At 39.3% G+C, this 23,634-nt stretch overlaps 1 protein-coding gene across 1 annotated transcript in view; it reads right to left on the reverse strand.

Moving 5' to 3' along the window:
* Positions 1 to 881: 881 nt before the first annotated feature.
* unc5db (unc-5 netrin receptor Db) overlaps positions 882 to 23,634 on the reverse strand; it is a 235,336-nt gene continuing 212,583 nt past the window's right edge. Inside the window, exons 15-18 of the mRNA XM_036598580.1 lie at positions 11,886 to 12,035; positions 7,877 to 8,041; positions 4,574 to 4,752; positions 882 to 1,152 (exon numbers count right to left, since the gene is read on the reverse strand). Coding sequence (XP_036454473.1) covers positions 969 to 1,152; positions 4,574 to 4,752; positions 7,877 to 8,041; positions 11,886 to 12,035 — 678 coding nt within the window. The 3' untranslated portion in view covers positions 882 to 968. The remainder of the gene's footprint in view (positions 1,153 to 4,573; positions 4,753 to 7,876; positions 8,042 to 11,885; positions 12,036 to 23,634) is intronic.

Genomic DNA, 23,634 nt, shown 5'->3' on the forward strand with positions numbered 1-23,634 from the left:
CTTAACATATTTTGACACGGGGACACGGTGGTGGTGTATCAGTTGGAGGAAAGGAGGGATTTGTCATAATTTGAGGCTTTTTTTTTTGAAAATAGGGGGTTTTACTGTACTGTCAAGAAGCTCACAGCAACTGACTCACCAGGCCAACGTCCTCCGTTCAGAGGCAACCGCAGTGACTGCTGTTGTTATCTGAGAGGAACACATTTGTGCTGTTGTCTTGACAGGCCTTCTGAGCCAGCGAGGCCCCTCCTCGATCCTAAAGTCAGCGCTAAGCCCTCACGTAAGCCCAAGACTGCCATGCATGTGTTTTCTTTTCCTTCAGCTTGTGCATCTGAAGATAACGACGTCAACAACAACAACAGCAAAACACCCTTTAACATATTTTATTCATCAGCGCCCCCCTTACAGCATTTACAACGGCTGGCTCTCTAAAAAATTAACAGAAAAAAATAGGAGAAGCAGATCCTCACTTGACAAGGGATGACGGGTAATGCTTCTTTCAAACGCAGCGCTTCATTGACCTCCCTGCTCTAATGCTTCATAGTGCAAACAAACCACAAAGTAAGTAAGTAAGTGTCACCACATCGAAGCGTTTAAAGGTCCATGCTGCTGGACGCTGGACTCACACACATACAGCTTTGCCGGAAAAGAGAGGATGCTGACCGATGACGAAGCCGAAACAAAAGATGAACGGTACCCGAGCCTCTACACGATATCTAACGAAGATATATGAGGTGCGGCTGAGGCACAACTTCCTTCACTTCGAGTGTTTTTTGGGGTTTCCCTCCTTTTTAAGCTGGACCGAATTTTAGAAGCCGGTACGTCCTGCGCACATACAGCACTCATGTATGTTGTACTTGATTTTTCATGTCTCACTTTCTCTCTCTCTCTCTGAGCTGGACGTGCAGGAGTCAAACACTCTTGGCGTCAGCTGACCCGTGCAGTGATTGGGTTTGCATCCACGAGGGTCACTGGTTGAAGTCCGGTTCCGTCTCGCTGGGGCTATGGGCCGAGCTTTTGGAGTGGATCTTGCTGATTTCCTCCAGAGCGCTGGCCAGTGAGTCCAGGTCGCCGCCGGCCTGGTGCTGGGCCTCCCACAGGCTGAGGATGACCCCAGACGGGCTGCGCTGCTTGGCAAAGTATGACAGGTTTCTGCAGAGACAGAGCAAAGCGTAACTGACTGAGTGAAAATGCAGATGGGAAAAAAAAAAAGGACAGGGCTGCAGTCAACCCTGAACGAGTGGTTAGTAAGAGCAAATGTGGTGACCATTAGGGTTAATAGTGCATGATGCATGGATCTAAAGGCGACCAATCGACTGTATCATCAATTATAACACAGTACAATAATCTTCAATTAGTCGTGGCAAATTCTCTAGCTAGGACTGCAAGGGTCGGCAACATGCGGCTCTTTTACTGCCCTGTTGCGGCTCCACAGCAGAATTAGAATAGGTAAAAATAAAATAATCCTCTTTTACAATAAAATAAAGCTCTGCTGATTGTTCAACACCATTTTAACAATAAATGGTCTTAAACACTGGAGTTGATGTAGCCTATATCTGCTAATTCACCCTTCAACCCTGAAGGTTGGTGCGCAGACTGCTGGTCACCACAGCAACACAGACAAGAAAGATTTAAGACGAACATCAATAATTTGGAGATGAATTGACTTATTTGCGTTTATAATCACTCCAGCTGGTTTCCTGATACGTTTAATCTGCAGTGAGAAAATGTCAAACACTAAAAAGTCGCAAAGCTGAAGTCTTCTTGTTCGCCAGTTTCTTGTTAGAATTTTCCCGTTCCACCTTAAATGGTGCAGCAGTTACATTCTGGCGCTTTAGGCACCATTAAGGTCGAATGGGAAAATTTGAACGAGAAGCTGGCGAATGAGAAGCTGACTTCAGCCTTGTAAAATGTTGAACATTAAGAGACATTTTATAAGAAACTATCCTACTTTTGAGGAAAAGTTTCCTGCCAGAGATGCGAGAAAAGCGGCAATAGCTGAGCTAAAGCTTAAAGCAGAGTAAGTCTGCATTTTCACTTTCATTTTTAGCCTATAGTAGTACATTAGCACACACTGAGACATGTTTAAAATGTTGTGGCTCCCAGGATGGTTTGCTTTTTGCTGAAAGGACAAAATGGCTTTTCTTAACATTTTGGTTACCGACCCATGTGCTAATGCAATGTCATTTGACATGGACAGGAGAAAGCTAACAGCTAATTCTGTTACATCAGCTAACGGATGCCCATGCTGGCTACCGACCCAGAGAGATAGAAAGAACAATTAAGTTGTCTTAGACATGGATGGCTGTGGCTTCGCTGGGGACTGAACTCACAACTTCCTGACGATAAGACCAATGCTTAGACGGTTGCACCACGCGGGAGCCCTAAAGGCAGTTCCTCCAGTCATGTTCATGCTGAGGTGCTGAGAGTGGACGTATTTTCTGACTGCAACAGATTGTAACAGTCAAGAAGCTCTGACTTTAATAATAGGCTTACATATCTGTATCTTGGAATAAGCCTTCTTATTGGCTCATAGACATTGAGACCGAATACTTCAGTCTTGAATTTTGATGTTTTATGACACAGAATCTTTCGATACTTGCTAGTACTGAAGTAATTCTAACCAAATCAAATTGTGCCATGTCACAGATTATAACCCCAGTACACCTCAGCTGTTATATTTCATTGGTATATTTTATTGGTATATTTCAGTAGATGCAGTGTTGTTGAGAGCTTCACTTGCTGTAGCACTCAAAACTGGCCGGGAAGCTGCAGTGATTCCTAATTGTGTGTGATTTACTCACATACTGTATCTATTTTTATTACACCCTTTGGCCTACATATTGCTTTGTTTTTGTTCTTTTGATTGCTAGTTGTTCATCACTCTTTTGTTTTTTTCCTGCTTATTTGTCCTTGCTTCTCCGTTTATGATGCCAGTCTTTAATATCACTGTGAAGTTGTTGTCTCAGCTAAAAAAGCACTGCATACAACGGAGCACAGTCTGAGTTTATACCTAGCAAAGCCTGACTAATATATGGAGTGGCCGAAAATGGTGAAAATACCGACATCAGTGCACAGATACAATTTTTAATGCCTTTTCAGTGTTTTGAAAACCCTTTTCTCAAACTTAGTTTTTAAAACCTTTTCAGTGTTTTGTCATTTTTTGCGGCAGTGGACCGTGGACAGTCCTGAGTTTGAATCCCTTTGAATCCCACGGTTATTAATATGTAACCAAAGTCATTCAGAGGGGTTGGATGTGAAAGCTGTTCTAGAGAAATTTGCTGAGTGAGACTTGTTCGCAGTGGTGGAGATAAGATCCAGATGTCTGAAGTGCCACTTAAAGCTCCCTCAGAGAAACTTATTACATGGAGTGGTTATGAATACGCTGACTGCCATCTGAGATGCTGTTTTATGATGAAGAAGGTTTTTTGAGAAGGTTTTGGTTTAAGAAAATAGTTTTTTCCCCCCATTCTCATTACCCGTTCCCAGTCTTTCAAGGCGAAGAGGTAGATGCAGGACGTTAGAAGGCAAAATAGTACCCAAAGAACTACCATCATTAACATTACATTTAAATAACACGATTATATCTGTGTTATAGGCATTGTGATGCCTGGTTCCTATCACCACCACTGTAAAGAGTCTGTACAATGGACCATTTCACATAAAACCACTCTCAATAACTGATAGCATCATGTAATAGAGAAGACCTAACTATTGGTCAGGCCCTAATGTCTAGATGAAAAGTTAACCTGATATAATGAGCGAACAAGAATAAGAACCAAAATGCCATCATACAGAGCAATATAAAGGAAATAACCAGCACTGAAATTACCACTGTTAATACTGCAAATATGCCTAGATAATGAGTTAGAAAAAACACATTTGCTTATAATTAGCTGATTAGTCCATGAATGGCAAAGCATGGTTTGTTTTCTGAACCACTGTAGCCTGTAGTAATATCTATGGACAGTTGGGGGCAGTGTTTAAACACAGTTTCAAAAGGATCTCACAGACCTTTTTTACTGTAGCACAAAATAAAGAGCACTTATTCGCTTCAAGTCAACTATCCGAAGGAAAAAAAACAAAAGCATTCATGTAATAATAACTTTCCTTAAAGCCCAACAGTGAGTTACATCACAAACATCAAGCGCTTTCCTCTGCGAAATGACATACTTAGCATGCAGAGGTAATTAAATATTGTGCGGATGATGTATAATGTATAGTGTACATGTCATAACAGTAATATGATTATTTAAAGAGTTTCCCGGGATACAGTCGTATCATTACGTAACGGCGCACGGCTCGTCAGCACTAACTGTGTCAGCGTACTGGCAGCTGAGAAGCAAAGGCCAAAGAACTGTTCTTCATATTCCGAGTGGTTCTTTAATTTAAAAAAAAACGGTCATTTGTCAAGCTGAATAACCCAGGCTGTACAATGAACTCTGAGCGAAGGGGCTCGGCAGCGGGGGAGCCGACCGCGTTGGCCAGTTTGACGATGGATTCATTTACAAAACCGCTATACGTTTGATAAATGAATAGGCTTCTGCTGCCTGCGTTTCTCCAGGGCTTTTACCTCTGAATGTGGAGTTTCTGGGCGAGGAGCTGCCAGTCCTTGCCTTTGGCGTTGGCAGTGTCGAAGGTGGCGCAGATCCGCTGCCGAATGGACAGGGGGATTTTGAAGGCTTTTGCACCCGTTTGCGAGGTGACCGTGCAATCCGCCTGCATGAAGAAGGGAAGCGTCTCCTTCTCCCTCTGAAGGACCACAACAGAAGAAAAAGAGAGTTTTAGCATGGAAGAAAGTACCTTCTACCTTCCAATTAGTGAATTTAGCTACTACAAGGCTCCATAGAAAAGCACTGCCTGATAGAATAGGACGCTCTGGAGCAGCTGCACATGAGCCTAAGGTGACCATGCTCAATGCCAAGCGTAGGCTAGAGGGATATAAAGCCCCCCAGCATTCTCTGAAGTGATGGAGCCCCATCCAATACCTTTGTGATTCAGAACTGATCATCCAACATCAGTAACTGACCTGACTAATGCTCTTGTGGCTGAATGCAATCAAATCCTCACAGCAATGTACATCAAAGCCTTCCCAGAAGAGTAGAGGCTGGCAAATTCCTTATTAAAACCCTTGATTTCAGAAGAAACACTGGATGTCTACAAATGTTTAGACATAAAGGATGATTTGAGTAGCATCATTGATTGTACTTCAGTACCTGGTATTGTCTGCTTGGGCAGAAACCACTGTATGTAGGCATTGTCTAGTGTCCACCAGTTACTGTCCAATGGTTGAGGAGCTGCTTGCATGCACAGCCCATTTCAAACCAGTTTAATAGGATTCAGATTTGAGCTTTGACTGGGCCACAGCCCTCTGTTTCTTTCTTCTGAGCCATTCATTGGTGGATTTACTTGGGATCATTTTGTTAGAAGGTCCACTTTTTTGTTTTCAACTTTTTGACAAATGGCCTCCCATTTTTCTAAAAGTCAATTCATAGTCAATTCTGTGATTGCCAGTGGCCACCAAAGCAGCCCCATACCATTACATTTCCACCACTGTTGGTAGGTTGGTATGAGGGTCTTCTAATCAAATCCTGCTTTGGTTTTCTTCAAACATGGCTCTTGGTGTGGCCAAACAACTCTACCTTCTGTCCATATCACATTGTTCCAGAAGTCTGGATCTTTGCATAGATACTCATTGGTAAACTTCAGTCCTGTCCTGGTGTTCTTCTTAGAGGGCAAACACCTCCCATGAAGTCCAAGTTTGGGCAGTGTCTGTGTAACAGTAGATTCATGCATTTTGACATCAACAGTGGCAAGAGCGGCCTGACATTTTCAGGTTCTTACAAACTTCTTTTAGCATATTATGGTCTGTTCTCGGGTTTAATTTGCTGGAGTGGCCTGGCCTGGACAAGTTGGCAGTGGTTTTAAATCTTCTGCACTTGTAGTGATTTTCTTCACAGTGAAATGACTGACTTCCAGAATTTTGGAAATCTTTTAAATCTCTTTCCAGACTCATAAGCATATACAACCTCCTGTCTGAAGGCCTTTTGATCTAGACATAATGATATCATACACTCCAATAATAAAGAGCAGACCAGACCAGATATCTGAGATTTAAATAAGACTCCTCCAAGATGTTCTCTAATTATCTACTCATTAGCACCTGCTCAGTTGCACCTGATTTAAGTGATAAATGATAGTTTACTCATTTTTTATTGAGAAGGAAACGTGGTTTAAATAAATACTGAATATCTGTAAATATGTTGAAAAAGGCTTTTTACTTATTTCTTCACACGACTTTATATAGTAATACACAACATACTCGATTAGAGATGACAACTTTGGAACAGTCTTTTGACCCATAACTGACAGCCATTAGTCATTAGTTAATAATTAATTATTAACTGACAAGCCTAAAATCACAGGCATGACCCATTCAAATATCAATTATAAAAAACCACATCATTCCAGTTCTGAAATCTGATCAGTTGAGCTACGTTTGAAGCCATTGTCAACTACTTGATATACGCACACCTGTGAGCCCACACATCAACTGAATTCTGTATTAATGCACTGACATATTAAGAAGTGTTCCCCATATTAACTGTGTAGTACTAGTAAAGCCTTGGGTTCACTACACGACTTTTAAAGTCTGAACAGATTATAAAAGGACTGGTCATTTCACACTATCCCGCAGATTTTTTGGGCGACTAAAATATTGGAGATCACACACTACTCGACTTTTAAGCTATTGCTGGATCAAACGGAACTCACTGAACTTGCGTAAACTCACGCGAACTCTTGCATTCTCCTGTTACTAGGAGACGCAAATAAACAAAAGTGGAGCGGCTCACTCCTGCTGTTTTCTCTGCCGTTTGCGCCGACACAGTAAAGAAGCAGCAGGTAAACATGTTTAATTGAGGATCATGGATTTTAAAATGTGATCAGCATGGGAGTTTTAAAAGTATGTAAACTCGTTTGTGCTCATGCCTTAAACTCAGCTCATTAAAAAGCTTCGCTCCACATGTGAGAGACTTTTCATCATTTTTTTTTTTGTTTACTGTATTTTCTTCTTTCACACTCTCAGTTTTCATTAGCTGTTGCAGGAATCTGTTCAGATTGAGTCGTTGACCAGTTTACACTAGATTACGCTCAGAGTCGGCTCGAAGAAAACGTTTGATAAACTCCAACTGGTCTGAGTCTGCGCCCCTCACACACTACTGAACTCTCTCTCCAACTGTCCACTCCGACTGACCCAAACATCTGCAGACTAGAGCCGACCAGCACAGACTCAGCCAGACTAAGAATCGGGCCTAAAATCGAGGTAAAGGTCGTGTAGTTTAAGGCCGGCTTAAGTGGGACCAGACATCACTGTGTATATGATATAATCCATTAATTTGCATTACAGGTTAAGAACATCTTTGCTCTCTCCTGTAAAGCTACTGTTTTGGACAGTGATGATATATTGCTGAGGCTGCTGAAAGTTCTATGTTCTAAAGTTCTAAAGTTATGTTTGCCGTTCAGCTCAAAAGCCGTCGCCGTCCACCACATCCTTCTCTATAATTCTGCACACCTATGTGTGATTTCCAACCATTGGAAAAGTGACTATTTATTTGGTTAACAGTTGATCAATTCATTGTTTACATCCCTATACTGCCCACTAATACACATCTAATAAAAAATGATCACTAATATCATAATAATATCATACGAAATGTGTGAAATATGATCCTCAAAAACCTAAAGATCAAAGAAAGCATGTAGAGAACAAGTTTAGAAGAGAGATTAAGGCATCCGCTGAACCTTCAAGGTCAACATGTTTACTGTTTCATGGTTGTCTGGTTAAGAACAAAGAGAGGCGGTAAAAACGTCTGACCTCTGCCACGGAGGTGTAGACCTGCAGGATCTGCTCATGACCTTTGACCTGGCGCACGCTGATCTTGCAGGAGAGCTGCGTGGTGGCAGTGGTGAACCTCTCCAGAGAAAAGGCACAGTGCAAAGGCTGCTGGTTGCTGCTCCACACCTGACAGAATGAAAACTCCTACAGCACAGAGAGAAAGAGGGGGAGAGAGAGAGAGAGAGAGAGAGAGAGGGAGAGGTAGTTTAACGGGAGATGAATCAGCTCTCTACATGGCAGTGATCTGATATAAAGTGCTGTGCATTCTGGCTGTGCTGAGTCAGTAAAACAGGCCTGTGTGCTGAATGGCATTAAAAGCTCCTCTCTGAGCTGAAAGCAGCTCCTCTGAAATCTTCGGGTCAAAAGAGACACGAACCCAAATCCCTCTTAATTCCGGCAGCGGAGGTCGCTCCCAGGCTAAGCGTTACACACACTAGAGAGCGATCGGCTTTGATGTTTAATTAATTTCTGAGAAGAAGCACGAGAGCAGGGAGCGTCCTTGACCTCCGGTGACCCGTGTTCACCCAGCACCGCATATCACAGTGACCAGGGAGGCGCTCTGTTTACGCTGAATCGAAATATTTTACACAGTTTTCCCCCTTAACCCAAACGCAGTGGGTCTGCCAAGACTTTTGTTTGCTTCTTTAGCTTTGCACTGGAGCTATGAGGCCAATGTAGCTGATGCATTTATACCCTATCAATTAGCATGGTGCTAACTGCATCCCTAAATCATCACAAACTTGCCTCAAACTGAGCGAAGTTGTTATAAGAAATCTCTAATAGAGTTGCTTATGTGGTTTCTGGCTCTGTTATTGCTTGTATTTGTTGCATTTTTATTATGCGTTTACTTTATTTTGATGATCTTGTATTGTGAAGCACTTTGAGCTGTATTTTTAATGTATGAAAGGTGCTATATGAATAATGATTATTATTACTCTAAGACATACTGTCATCTAGGGATGCCATGTACCATTTCAGTGTTGGTTGTTGTGAGTAGAGGTTGGTATATCATGGATGAACATCAAGCTTAAGCAATGATCTCAAATATGTAAGTATAACATGCCTTAAACACGACACATCTGCATCATCATGTCGTCACACTCCGATTCGGCACTGTCAGCTCCATCGTGGAACTGCTTTAGTTTTACTGTAGGTTTAAAACTTGAGAGCACACTCAGCAGATCTGTTTATTGTGGTGAAATTACAATCATACATTTTTAAAGCTGAACCAGAGAAGAGTTAGTACAGCGCAGGAGCTGCAGGGAACCAGGTCATTAGCACAGTTTAGTAAACTAAAATTTTAAATACAATTCAGAACAATATAGAAAGTGGGGCTATGAGATTTGATTGGATCTCTACACTTCACTGATCAAGTGAAAGTAAAACAGGTTCCTAAAGCAAGCAACAGGACAAGGGCTTCCATTTTAATCAGCACTGCAGTCCACACTGGCTGCACTAGACATGTGTCTTTTACATCTCACAGAACTTTGAAGGACGTCAGACAAATATCTAGTTCAGCTGGTGTGTACTGAAATGCTGACTGGAAGGGTAAAATGGAACGCTGGTGCCACCTACTGGATGTATTTTGAATTGCAGTGATGAACATACTTAACGTGATGGTTAATTATGAAGTGTAAATGCTGTTTTTGAAAGGTGATTTTGAGAATGAGTATTCAGGTACTTGTTCAGAAATACTAGGGGTGTTAGAATATGCATGTTATTATTTTTTTTTCCCTGATTAGGGAAAACAGAAGCTAAAGTTAGCAAGCTTCTTATTTGAAAAATTCCCTTTCACCTCTGTCCATCTCTTTTTGGCTGTAGAGTCCACCTCCATTAGGTTGTAGAGTCCACCGCTATTCAGTTGTAGATTCCACCACTATTCAGTTGTGGAGTCCACCACTGTTTGGTTGTAGAGTCCACCACTGTTCGGTTGAAGAGTCCATCTCTATTTGGTTGTGGAGTCCACCTTGACTCAGTTGTAGTATCCACCTTTGTTTGGTTGTACAGCCCACTTTTATTTGGATGTAGTATCCATCTCTATTAAAATCCAGGAGTTGCACTTTTGTTTACATTATTTTTATTTATTTTATGTATTCTAAGAAAATGACTCGAGCCTGTTGTCCCTTCAACAAGCACTGTTTTCTCTTAGAGACAACAATAAAATTACAAAAAATTCAAAATTTAATATTTTACATTTACTAATTCTATATCCAAAATATATCATGTTGTGACACAAAAATGGCAATACATTGCATTTGAGTACCGCTACACATTGTTACAATGATTATTTGAAGCCTATAAAATGTTGATAAAAGTATGTGACTAAAACATTAACAGCCATTCTAAAGTCTGAATGTGGTGAACACATTTGTCCAAATTCATGTTAGCTACATTACCCTTGCAGACTACGTTTCAGGTGAAGAGAGTGAGAAACTGTATAAAACTTTTTTTCACCAAACTATTCCTTGAACACTCGTCTGAGTTGCACCCCTCCAGTATGTCTGGATGTAGTGTGATTTCACAGTGTTGCTGAGCCGAGAGAATGTGATTGGTAGAGAAATGGGAGCCTGACTTGCAGCAGTAAATCCTGCCTCGTCACGTCCCTGTGGTTTTTATGCGCTGGAGTAGGATGACTGACTTGCTCCTGAAATAGTCTTTCTCCTTCCCCTGAATCAGAACGCTGACTCTAGGTTGACAGTGCGACGTATCCATACAATACCGTCAGCTGGAAATAAACACTCTGCTGTTCTCAGATCAGCTTCCTGCTTTCTAATCTTACCAATTACGTTTCTCCAGAGCTGCCTATAGAACAGCATAAAAAGACAGGAGAGAAAGAAGAAGAATATGATAGGAGGTCCCATCTAAGCCATCAGGACCAAGTTCAAGTCATCAGTTCATTAGTAAGCCATAATAATTCATGCTCTGAATGAAGTGTGTTAGGTCAGGTAGAACCCTAGGACTGGATATGGGCCTATGAGTGCACTATGTTATAGCTATGTGAGCAGACAAAAGAAGCTTCATCAGTATGTTTTTATTACTTACAATAATATATTGACAATATTTTCATCGTGTGAATGGTGGGGTCAAATAAACTGATCACAAAGCTCACGTAAACGCAGGGTAAACATGAATATAAGGTGAGCCCGGTTTCCAATTTTCATCACCAACGTCCAGTGAGAACAACAGTGGCTGGATGATTATAGCTTCTCACTCTAACACTGCTACGTTACGTCTTGTTTTGAGGGGAGCTGGACCTTTCTTCTGTCCTGTAATTATTGTGCCCATCCTTTGCCTTTATTACAGCTTCCATTCTTTTAGTTTTCCAAAGAAATTTGCCGTCTTTAAGTGCAGTTTAACTGATGGCGACTGTTTTTGTGCTCTACCGGATCTTGCGGGTGGTTGTTAGGGAGTTCCATTTTTCTCTGTAGCTTTTAATTATTTTTTTAACTCCATGAAGGGCGGTCTTTGACTTTTGCATAATAATTTATATAGTTCATATGTGTTATTAGTTGTTATTGTTTCTTATGGATAAAATAATTCAGTCAGTATTTAGTTGGCTGACCTAATTCTATTCAAGGCAGTGACAGGGAGCTTCTGTTCTATCAGTAATTTTCTTTTGAATTTCTCCTTTATTATGCAAGTGCATCATCTTCTATCTAATCTCAAAAAAATATATCCTGAAAAATGAATAGCATGTACTGATTAGCTGTTTTGACTGGAAACTGAATTCAGGAAAAGGTGCGCTCTGATTTTAAACCAGGGCAATGACAGGGTATAGAACTTTTTTTTCCAGAGAATTTGAACGTATTTGAATTTATTTAACTGTCCACTTTATTTTAACATGGATACAGTATGTCATATCCACACAACGACTGGCAAAAGTAAGTAAATGTGAGGTTACCTCAGAACATTACTTTTTCCAGTGTACAGTTAAGTCTTGGAGAAGGTCTTGGCACCAAAAAAAACAAAGAAAGTGCCGCTAGCTTACCTGGCAGGTGGTAAAGGGTTTGATGCTCCACAGGAATTGGGGCAGGTCCTGGATGGAGACTTGTAGACTGTAGGTGTTCCCTTTAAACAGCAGAGTCTTGGGTTCCTCCAGGAGCAGACCTCCTCTGCTGCTCTCTGCAGACACCACTCCCTGCGGGTGGGAAGATAAAAGGCTGCTCAGGGCAAAGCAGTTCTAAAGGATGCCAACAGGTCCAGCACTGAGGGCTTCCTCAGCCACAGCTTCATATCCTGGGACAGGCAGCTGGGATGCTGATTTAGCATCTGAGGGCTTCACATCTTTAACTTTCTTCTAACCACTGCTGCACTGACCTTCCTGCCTCATAGGCACAACTTAGCTCACAAACTTTTGAACCCTATTAACCCCCTAAACACCATGAGGGTCCTGTTTGTTTCATACTGCAATGGTTAAAATGCACCTTAGACATCATTGTCCTAGTTAATCTGAGAACATATTTATATATTTATACAAATTTATAGGGGAATATTTTATTTGAGTAACTCAAACATGTAATTAAATGTGTTTTTTTGGCAGTGTGTATGAGGGGTGGATTGGGCAGGACCTGTCAAAACAAACTGACTTGTCCACATCAAGAAAGGCAGGTGTGAAAGTGACTTCACTCTCATAATAGTGGTGAGCGATGTAACCTGAAATGTATATTTAAAATGCTGAAAACATTCATTAATTAAAGTAATAATATCACTAATAATAATGATATTTTATACTATTGTTCCTATTACTTTCTGTTTTATTATTGCTATTTTAGGCTTATCACAATCTCAACAATAGGGTAAAATCTATATCATAGCACACAATCTGTAGTAATAACTAAATCATTTTAGTAGTTTCTAATTTATAACGATTACAGAACAACTAAAAGTAGGTAGTGAATAATTTATACTGGATACTGGATAATTCACAGTCCATCAAAAACTCAGTTAATACTGAATCATTTATAGTAGTTACTGAATAATTTAGAGTAAAAACTAAATAATATGTAGTAGTTTGTGAATTATTTATAGAAGTCACTGAAAAATTCATAGAAGCTTTGGAAAAAAATATAGTGGCTACTGAATAATTCAGAGATGATACTGAATAATTAATAGTAGCCTTTATAGTGGATAGTTGACCGTGAATAATAATGAATCATAGTGCATACTGAATAATTCATAGAAATAAAGTTAATGTTGTTACATGATACGGATACAGTTGATACAGATGAATACACCGTACTTACTGAATAATTCATAATAGTTACTGAATAATTCATATAAATAACTCATAGTATTAATAATTCCTATAAATAAATTCACAGTAGTTACTGAATTGACAGAAAAAGTCATAGTTGACGCTGAATAATCCATAGTAGTTACTGAACAATTCATAGTAGATACTGAACAATTCATAGTAGATACTGGATCACTTATAGTGGTAACTGAACAATTTATAGAAGATATAAAATATTTCATTGTAAAAATTGAACATTTTTTACAGTAGATAATGAATAATTCATAATAAATACTGAATAATGTGTAGTGGTTATTGAATGATTCACAGTAATAGTAATAATTACTAAATAATTCATAGTAGCTAATGAATAATTCATACAGTTCACTGAATAATTCATAGGAATAAATTAATTGTTGATACTGAATAATCCATAGTAGTTACTAAATCATTCAAAGTAGATACTGAATAATTTATAGTAGTTAATCAACAGTAGCTACTGAATAATTCTGAATAATTCAAAGTAGATATTGAATACTTTATAGAAGATACTGAATAATTTATAGTAGATACTGAGTAATTCATAGAAATAAAATCATCCTTGATACTGAATAATTCATAATAATAACTAAATTATTCACAATATATACTGACTAATTCATAGAAATGCATGTATAGTTGATACTGAATCATTCATAGTAGTTACTGAATTATTCATAGTAGTTATCATAGTAATCATAGTAGTTACTAAAGTAGATACTGTATAATTTATAGTAGTGAGTGAATAGATTATAGTATTATTCATTACAATAAGACTGTGAATAAGTGAATAATACCAATGCTGCTGAAGTGGTCAAATTCACACTTGGGGCAGTTAGATTTTAGTTGATCATTCTGGTGGAGCTAAAATCAGCACATACTCCTAGAGATAAAAAAGAGAAGACAAGACGGCATCAAAGATGAGTCCTGTGCTGTTCGCTTCTCGCATGGAGGATACGAAGAATGGCTATGCAAAAGAATAGCGGGTTCAAACAAAACACAGTTGGCTTGAAGCTTAGAAAAGAAAATTGAATTCAAATTGATTAAGGAGCGCTTTGATTTCAGATGTGGCGCTGTTCATCTGTCATAATTGCTTTGTGTTGCAGCGGGCTGTTCAGATGTGTGCGTGCGCGCGCCGTCGGCTCTCAGCCCTCTCAATCTCGCGCCGCTCGCAGACAGCGGCCTGAGCACTCATGCAGAACTATACTGATTGATTCTGACGAGAGCGCGAGACGGAGCGAGAGGAAAGAGGAGGAGAACGGCGCAGAGTGAGAGACTGAAAAAGAGAGAAACAGCGGTGTTCACAGCTTTTTTCAAGATACAAATGGGGAAAGTCACACCACGCTACATCAGCTCACTGCTAAAAAAATAAATAAGTAAAAGTTGCAGGTCGGTTTTGGCTCCTTTGGTTAGTAACCACAACACTTTCAGAATTGGTTTCGGAATGAAATACGAGGCACTAACAAGGGAAAATATGATCAGAACGTTCAGGAACGTTCCAGTAAATAAGTTCTGAGCAGCCTTCTGGATTAGCTAAGCTAATTAGCTTCCGACTTCTTCACAATGTTAGCCCTGATCTGCTTTTAAAAAGTGATCAAATTTTGGCAACTTGCACAACCATAATGCAGCCTGATGGCCACACCCACTTATGCATGTTTTGCTATAGTGTGTTTTTGATATTTCGTTTAATGAAGTATTTTTAAAGTATAGATGAGATTAGTTTAATATGGGAAGGTGGGGTAACGCAATTATTATCAGCAATTTTCACTGCTTCAGTGTTGAACTTGGGCTATAAAATAAGATGTAAAATAATAAATAAATAAATAAATAAATCAAATCAATCAATCAATCAATCAATCAATCAATCAATCCATCCATCCATCCCCAGGTTATAATAATCCCCCAAAAACAAACCATAGAAATAACCACAGGTTATATGAATCCCGTGTTATAAAACAAGCTATAGCAATACACTCAGATTATATTAATCCCGTGTTATAAAACAAGCCATAGCAATACACTCAGATTATATTAATCCCGTGTTATAAAACAAGTCATAGCAATACACTCAGATTATATTAATCACGTGCTATAAAACAAGCCATAGCAATACACTCAGATTATATTAATCACGTGTTATAAAACAAGCCATAGCAATACACTCAGATTATATTAATCCCGTGTTATAAAACAAGCCATAGCAATACACTCAGATTATATTAATCCCGTGTTATAAAACAAGCCATAGCAATACACTCAGTTTATATTAATCACGTGTTATAAAACAAGCCATAGCAATACACTCAGATTATATTAATCCTGTGCTATAAAACTAAGCGTAAAAACAACCTCAGGTTATAATAATCCCATTCCAAAAAAAAACAAACCAAGAAATAGCCCCAGATCATACTAATCCCATGCCAATATGTTATATTCATCATGTGCTATAAAAAAAGGAAATAACCCTACATTATAATATATAATGTTATAATAAGCCCATGTAATAATACAAACTGTAGAAATAACCCCAGATTATATTAATCCCATGATATAAAACTAACTGTAGTAATAAATCTGGGTTATAATAATGTGTTATAAAAGAAGCTATAGAAATAACATTGGGTTATATTAATCCTGTGCTATAAAACAAGCCATAGAAATAACCTCAGATTATGTTAATCCAGTGCTATAAAACAAACCATAGAAATAACCCCAGCATATATTCATCCTGTGCTATAATCCGAACTGTAGAAATAACTCCATGTTACATTAATGAATTATTTTAAAGCTCAGATTAGATAAAAATAGATTACTCTATTACTAATATAATCAATAGTGACAACCCTACTTATATAAATATGAAAACCACAGACGCCTCCAACACGAATGATCTGAAATGAAAACATCCATAAGAAGCAGTGAAGGAGGCCTTGAGCCTGTCAGCAAATCTCAACCTGATCCTGCAAGACCATTCTCCATTTCAATGCACCTCACCTTCGGTTTTGCCTCCCGCAATGAAGAATACAAACACAGACGAAACCACAGAAGAACAGATGGAAAACAAGATTGTAAAAATCAACAACTTCTGCTTTTTCGCAAACATAAAGTCCTGACTTATATCAGCCCCATTTGCATAGTCAATATGTGCTAAGAAAAATGGCTACGCAGGGCTCTGGAGAACTAAAGTGAGAGTAGTGCAAAGTAATTTTCTCTTCTCTGCTCAGTATCATCTGGAACTGCTGCACCACAACCTTCACTTCAGCCCCTGCCTCTCGAAACAAGCAGGTGATGTGGCTACAAGTCCTTGCTTTCACTGGAAATACAAGCCTCTGTTCCAAAAAAGTTGGGAATGGGGTAATTCAAGACTAGGAATGCAGTGAACTGTTTAAAAATATCTTACACAGGTGATCAATTACGCTTGGGTATAAAAAGAGCATTCAGGAAAGGCCAAGTATCACCACGGATATCACCTCTTGGGCTCTGGAATACTTTGACGAACCACTGTCGAACACCATTCATCACTGCATCCACTCATATTAGTTAACCTCTTAAATAGCCATGAGCCTTCCGGCGGGCCTAAAGTTTTACTACACACCTCTAACCTAAGAATAGCCTAGCCAGTTTGCATTGCAGTCCACTGTATATTAAGCCTCTTTATGTAATAAGCCTGGGATTTTAAAGGGTTAAGACTGTACTGTGCACAACGGAAGCCATAAACACCAGAAACACCGCCGACTTCTCTGGGCTCACCTTATCTGAAATGGACTTGTATTGTGGTCTGATGAGCCTGATGAGTCAACGTGATTGTTTATGTAAATAGTGGACGTTGTGTTCTTCAGGCGAAAGAAGAAAAGGACCACCCAGAATGTTACCAGCATAAAGTTCAAAAGCCAGGGTCTGTCATGGAATGGGGGGAATTACTGGATAACCCACACAATTGTGAAGGTACCATTAACACCGAAAGATATTTACACATTCTGGAGCAACAGGCTTCCTTCTAGACGATGCTTTTAGCACAGATGTCTGTGCTTATTTCAACATGACGATGGCAAGAAATATGCTACATTTGTTACAAAAGCATGGCTGTGTAATCAGAGAGTGCGGGTGCTAGACTGGCCTTCCTGCCATTCAGTCTCCCACTGGAAATGTGCTGTGCGTAATGAAGCACAAAATACGACAACAGTTGCACATTTGAATACTCGTATAATAGAATAATGGCAACAAATTTGCTTTCAAAACTGGATCAGTTTGTGTCTTCAGTCCCCAAATGATCATGAAGTGCTTTTAAAAGGAATGGTGATGTAACACCGAGGTAAACATGCTCCTGTCTTAACTTTTTTAAAATGTGTTGCAGGCACTGAGGTTTGTATCTGACCAACAGCAGCTCTGAAACTTCTTGCCCAACATCAATTAGACAGAAGAACTTTAATTAATAACGTCCATCAACTCTACAAGAAAAATTAACAATTTTATGTGCAAATTGCTAAGTGAAAACAATTTCATAAAGAAAGATGCTGAGATGATATTTTAAGGTGTACATGCTTTCAGTTCGAAGCCACAAGTCAACATCGAGACTGTTTACTCTAAAATTAGATATATTCGTTTCCAAAATGACACTAATTGGCAACAATCAATCTTTCATGTAGAGACACTTTTCTGTTAATTGGCAAACACAAGTGAAACTCTGAACTGGCACTGGGGAGCTATTTCAGACTTTGACGAAGCAAAAGGTTTTATTTATTTATTTTTTTTTTGATATGTTCAAAACATGATAAAAAGCTCATCAGTTTTTCTTTTTTACTTTTATTTTGTTATTATTGATTCAGTTGACAAAAGTATTATCACACAAGCAGCTTAGCATTAATGTACATATACAGCACTATTAACCAATGACCAAGTGTTTTTCTTTTAGAAAATGAGGCGGTTTAATGATTCACGAAACAATTATGTCCAGTTATGAGGTAACTGTGTACCGTGTTCAGGATTTTTCATCTCTTCAGGAGCTTCCAAAGCACAGGAACATACACAGATCAGGCATAACGTTATGACCACCTCCTTGTTTCTACACTCATTGTCCATTTTGTCAGCTCCACTTACTATATAGGTGCACTTTGTAGTTCTACAACTACAGACTGTAGTCCATCTGTTTCTCTGCATACTTTGTTAGTCCCCTTTTAACCTGTTCTTCAGTGGTCAGGACCCCCATGGACCCTCACAGAGCAGGTACTATTTGGGTGGTGGATCATTCTCAGCACTGCAGTAACACTGACATTTCTTAGGAATATTTCCAAGCTTTTGTCTACAGACAGCAAAAGTGGGTCCTGTCTAAATGTTTGTGTTCACTGCTGTGCTGAGGAGCCATCACCCAAATAATACCTGGTCAGTGGTGGTCCTATGGTGGTTCCTTACCACTGATGGATAGGGTAGATGGGGGTTAACCACTGTGTAGATAAGTACAGTCTATAATTGTGTATTTACCATGTACCAACATGGTAGGTGTTTCTGATAAAATGGGCAACGAGTGAAACTACAAGGCCTAAAAAACCAGATAATGGCAAGCGTATATCGGTTAGTCAACATGAAATGAAACCAGTAGCACCCACCTAGGCTCTGTATGCTTCTTGTAGAGATGACGTTCGTTTGGCTTCGGTGACCAATAATTGTAATTACAGAGAAAATGAACGACCGCAGACGTCACGCAGAGGCTTTGTTTGTGGTGGAACAAAAGCTTGTGGTATGAAGCAAAGCCAGTGACTGGTCAGTGTAAAAGTCATAACCGTAGAGGCCGAAGTTGCTTTCAACTTCTTGCAAACTTCGCAGGCTTTGTTTCTCAAAAATATATCGAGATCTTGAGTGTGATGTAAATGCTACGGTGCTGCTTTTTTCACCATTCTGTCTTCTTCACCGGAATTCATTTAGGTTAGGAAGGTTGTAGAAATCGTGCTGAAGTAATCAACGCTGATTATTTTATCAGATTATGCTGAAACTGTAAATCTGTCAAAAAAAAAGAATATGTTGAAGTGTTATAATGGTGCTATTCTTACAGCGAGATGTTTATTACTGTCTACGTAATAAACTCCATGTCTGAGGACCCACAAGCCAACAAAGCTGAAACACTGGTTAAAAAGTTGTGATTCCGTCAAAAAAAAACAAAAAAAAAACTGGACGCACACAGAGAGGAAATGTAAGTGCACCCTGACACACTTCCACGTCATCAACGACTTCCTGCTCTTCTGGCTGGAAGTAGCAGATCTACATTCAGATTTCTGTGGCCTAGTAGCTTCATCTCTCACAGCAAAGCGAAAAGTAGAACTGAACCCAGGCCTGCGGCTGAGGCTTTCAGCCACACAGTGGAAAAACAGTCCATTCTCGCTAAAAAGTGGGCTGCTAGAGGAAGCGCATGACTCAGAAACCTGATAAGTATTCGCACCTTATGCAGAGTCAAACATGCTTTCAGCTGCCAGAGTGACATTTTTGTGACCTTACATTATAAATCGCTGATTCCTGCTTGCGTAGCGAGTCTAGGAGACCCCCGCTAACCTAAAGAACCCCTTTTTAGTTACAAGTTAAGTTCTGAAAAGCTCAAGATAAGATTTACTAATGCTTAATACAGAAATCTTAACTTATCTAACAGCATCTTGAGTTAGACCTAATCAAAATAACAATAACAGTTCAGTGTAGAGGGCATTATAATGTCCGTGTGCTTATTCGGCCATAAAAAACCAGTAGTTGGCAGCTTATAACTGCATTATTAAGCATTATTTATACATTTATAAATTAATACTGGGGCACTTTTATTTGTGTGTTATACATCATATTCTTTAGCACAACATTTTGTGTCTATTATTATGCCCTTATCAAAGAGGTTTGATGTGAAATGCGAGATTTTAGAGATACTGTTACACTGATACAGTGGTGGTGATAGGAACCAGACGTCAACATTGCCTGATGTCTACAGTTTTATAATTTTCTTTATCAATTCATGGTGAAGAGGTACCACATATACAAGGGAAATATATATATATATATATATATATATATATATATATATATATATATATATATATATATATATATATATATATATATATATATATATATATATATATATATATAGAGCGGCACGGTGGCGCAGTGTGTAGCGCTGTCGCCTCACAGCAAGAATGGCCTGGGTTCGATTCCCGGCCGGGTGACCAGGGTCATTTCTGTGAGGAGTTTGCCTGGTCTGCGTGGGTTTCTTCCGGGTTCTCCGGTTTCCTCCCACAGTCCAAAAAACATGCAGTCAGGCTGATTGGACACGCTGAATTGCCCCTGTGTGACTGTGTCTGTCTGTCTGCCCTGCGATGGATTGGACTGGCGACCTGTCCAGGGTTTATCCTGCCTTCCGCCCAATGACAGCTGGGATAGGCTCCAGCGACCCAGAAGGATAAGCGGTTTAGATGATGTATGTGTGTGTATATATATATATATATATATACCCCTGGTTCCTATCACCACCACTGTAAAGAAATCTGAGTCTCTACAATCAACCATTTCACACCAAACCACTCTGAATGACTTTGCTTAGATCCTAACCATTAAACAATGTAGATATTTTTAAAATAGTGGGATTCCACTTTAACCCTCATTAAGCCAAAAGCTGGTAACTTATCAAGCTACTAATAACTACTAATTAGTTGTCTGGCCATTGCTACATTATTAAGCAGTAACTAGAGTGAATGAAGCTTTTCCAGAACACTTTTAATGCTCTTCATTGAGCTTTATTGAGACTAAGGGAAAAAAACATGGATTTGAAATTTCTGGTTAACATGCATGATACATAACAGATCATCATCATCATCATCATCATCATCATCATCATCATCATCATTGTCATCAAAATGCCTTAATTAGTTTTAGCTGGGGAGGTAAGTTGAATGATTACCGAAGAGATCCATGAATTTAATCCATTAAGTCTGCAATACCTGAAGTCTGCTAAGTATTAATTCCAGAGTGAATTACTTTCTATAATTGGCTGAACTCAGAGCTCCCTCAGTAACAGCAGCCCTGTTCAAATCAACTGCGACCTGAAGACAAGTCTAACAGCTAAAACTGAGCTTGACTTGAGCCTATTCCTTAATCCTCAAGTTCATTTCAAAACTACTGAAATCCACATTTTTGATGATGAACGAATTACAAGGAGAAGGAAAATGAAACACCTCAAAAGCACCTCTCACAAAGAACCCACTTTACTAGCCCCCAGTGTTAGCCTACATGCCATTTAGCCACACAACGTGTTATTGTTCAGATGTGTGGCACCTGTCGGTTAATGCTAATGAAGGCTTATAAAGGCTTGATAAAGGCTTAAAGTGAAATTCCAACAATTAAACATATCTACATAGTTTAATGGTTGGGATATTACCAGAGTCATTCAGAGTGGTTTGGTGTGAAATAGTTGATTGTAGAGACTCAGACGTCTTTACAGTTGTGGTGATAGGAATCAGGGGTCGTCATGACTACAACACAAATATAGCCACTTTATTTACTATCCAACCACCACTGAACCAACACGAGTGTTCTGAGTTTTATATGTGATGTTGATAATGGCAAAACAGTGATAAATCCAGGAAAAGAAGTTATGATGACTCACATTTTAGGCCAAAATCTTTGTGATTGTCATAAAACAATGATAGGCAGTGTATTCATAACCATTTCATGTAACAACTTTCTGGGAGGGACATCTGGTTCCTATCACCACCACTGTGATCAATTCTGACTGTGTAAGGTTCTCTAGGGACGAAGCATTTCACACCAAACCACTCTTGCTTTGTTATTTCTTAACCATTTAACCATCGCAATTCTGAATTCTGCATTATTCCACATTATAAGGGCGTTATGATGTCCCCTTATACTGAAGTGTGACTGAAATAACATATAAAAATGTAAGGTAGTTAGTTAAACAGCTCATGGTGTAGTTTTAGTTACCTTGATCGAAAACTCAATAACATTCTACTAACATTCTGTTTTCAGTAGAATGACTAATGATGGAAACCAAGGCTTAAAACCAGTACGAGACCACTGGTACACCTAATTTAGGACAGTGTCATTTTTAGAAACTCCTGTCCTAAATTCAGTCTTTACAGAAGTTGTCATACATGTCTCTTTAAGTCTCTGGTCCAGCTAATAAAGACCCTCTGAGTTCTAGCAGATCTGGGCTGGAACCAAACTAGTAAGCTGTGTAGTTCTAAATGTCAGAAATATTACCGCTTCTAAGCCCAGAGCTTATACTTGTGAAAAGATGAAACCTTGCTGATGGAGGTGTGAGGGGAAAGGGGGGATGTGAGAGTGGTTTTACTTCCGCTCATCTGCAGTACACCTATCTATGTGAAAGTCCTCGCTGGCCTCAGTTCACAGGAAAACAATGTCATTGTCTCCAGCGCTTTTCTTCACAGGTGAGTTGTGTTCCTTCAAGAACTCTTTAGAGTAGAATAAAGAATAGAAGAGACTTCGTTTCAGTAAATATCCACTTTCTCTAATTCTGTAAGTGATAAATGAGCATGAGCACTTTCAGACTACCGAGCCTTGTTTAGACAGGGACATCGAATTTAACACTTGTTCACTTTCTTTCTCAGCAGTGAGCCTTGTTTTGACATTTAAGTCTTCGGGAGCCTTAAAGAAGAAAGAGGTTAGACTTGGAGAAACTGTCACAGTAGCATGCGAGATGTCCTACCATCAGAAAATCTACTGGCTGAGGATGGGCCCCGAAGCCCAGCCAAAGCAACTGATGGTCATCAGTCTGAAAAATGATGGCGAGCTGACTATTTTTCAACGCTCTAATGACAGCAATATCGAAGGCTGCGTCTTGGAAAGGTTTATCGGGTTGAGAGTACTGAGCGTGACCGAGGCCGATCTCGGCACATACTTCTGCGCTACGTATGACGACAACATGAAGTTTGGGGAAGGACTGGAGCTCTATGGTAAGTAGTATGATCACATCTGATGCACTGTACTAATGTATAGAGAGTCTTTGGATCAGTTTAAGCATCTTAAAACTTCTTAACACCATTTGTGCAGCATGTGTTTTCAGCCACTCATGGTGAGCAGCAACAGCAGTGACATAAAAGCCATGCTGACCCCAGTGAAAGTAACAGTTTATAACTCTGAAACCTCAAATTTCACCCCAATGTGAAATGCTAATAAAACAGACAGCATTTGTTTATTAGTCATTTTTTTGTTTTTGTTTTGTGCTTCATAATGTGCCACATAGCAAGTGAAGGGTCATTCTATACGAAAAGAGGACAATTTGCATCCATTTGCAACTTCTCAAAACATTTTCCTCCATTTTTGGTTGGCTGATTTAGTATCAATTGATCCTCTAGAAAATCTCAAGCATATATATTCTTGAAATTGTATTTTTAACTCAAATAGATGGTGTTGTGTGTCAGCTGTGATAGACATTTGCTCATCCACCTGCGTATATACATAT

The sequence above is a fragment of the Colossoma macropomum genome, unplaced genomic scaffold (genome assembly GCF_904425465.1).
Source record: "Colossoma macropomum unplaced genomic scaffold, Colossoma_macropomum, whole genome shotgun sequence".
Lineage (NCBI taxonomy): Eukaryota > Metazoa > Chordata > Actinopteri > Characiformes > Serrasalmidae > Colossoma > Colossoma macropomum.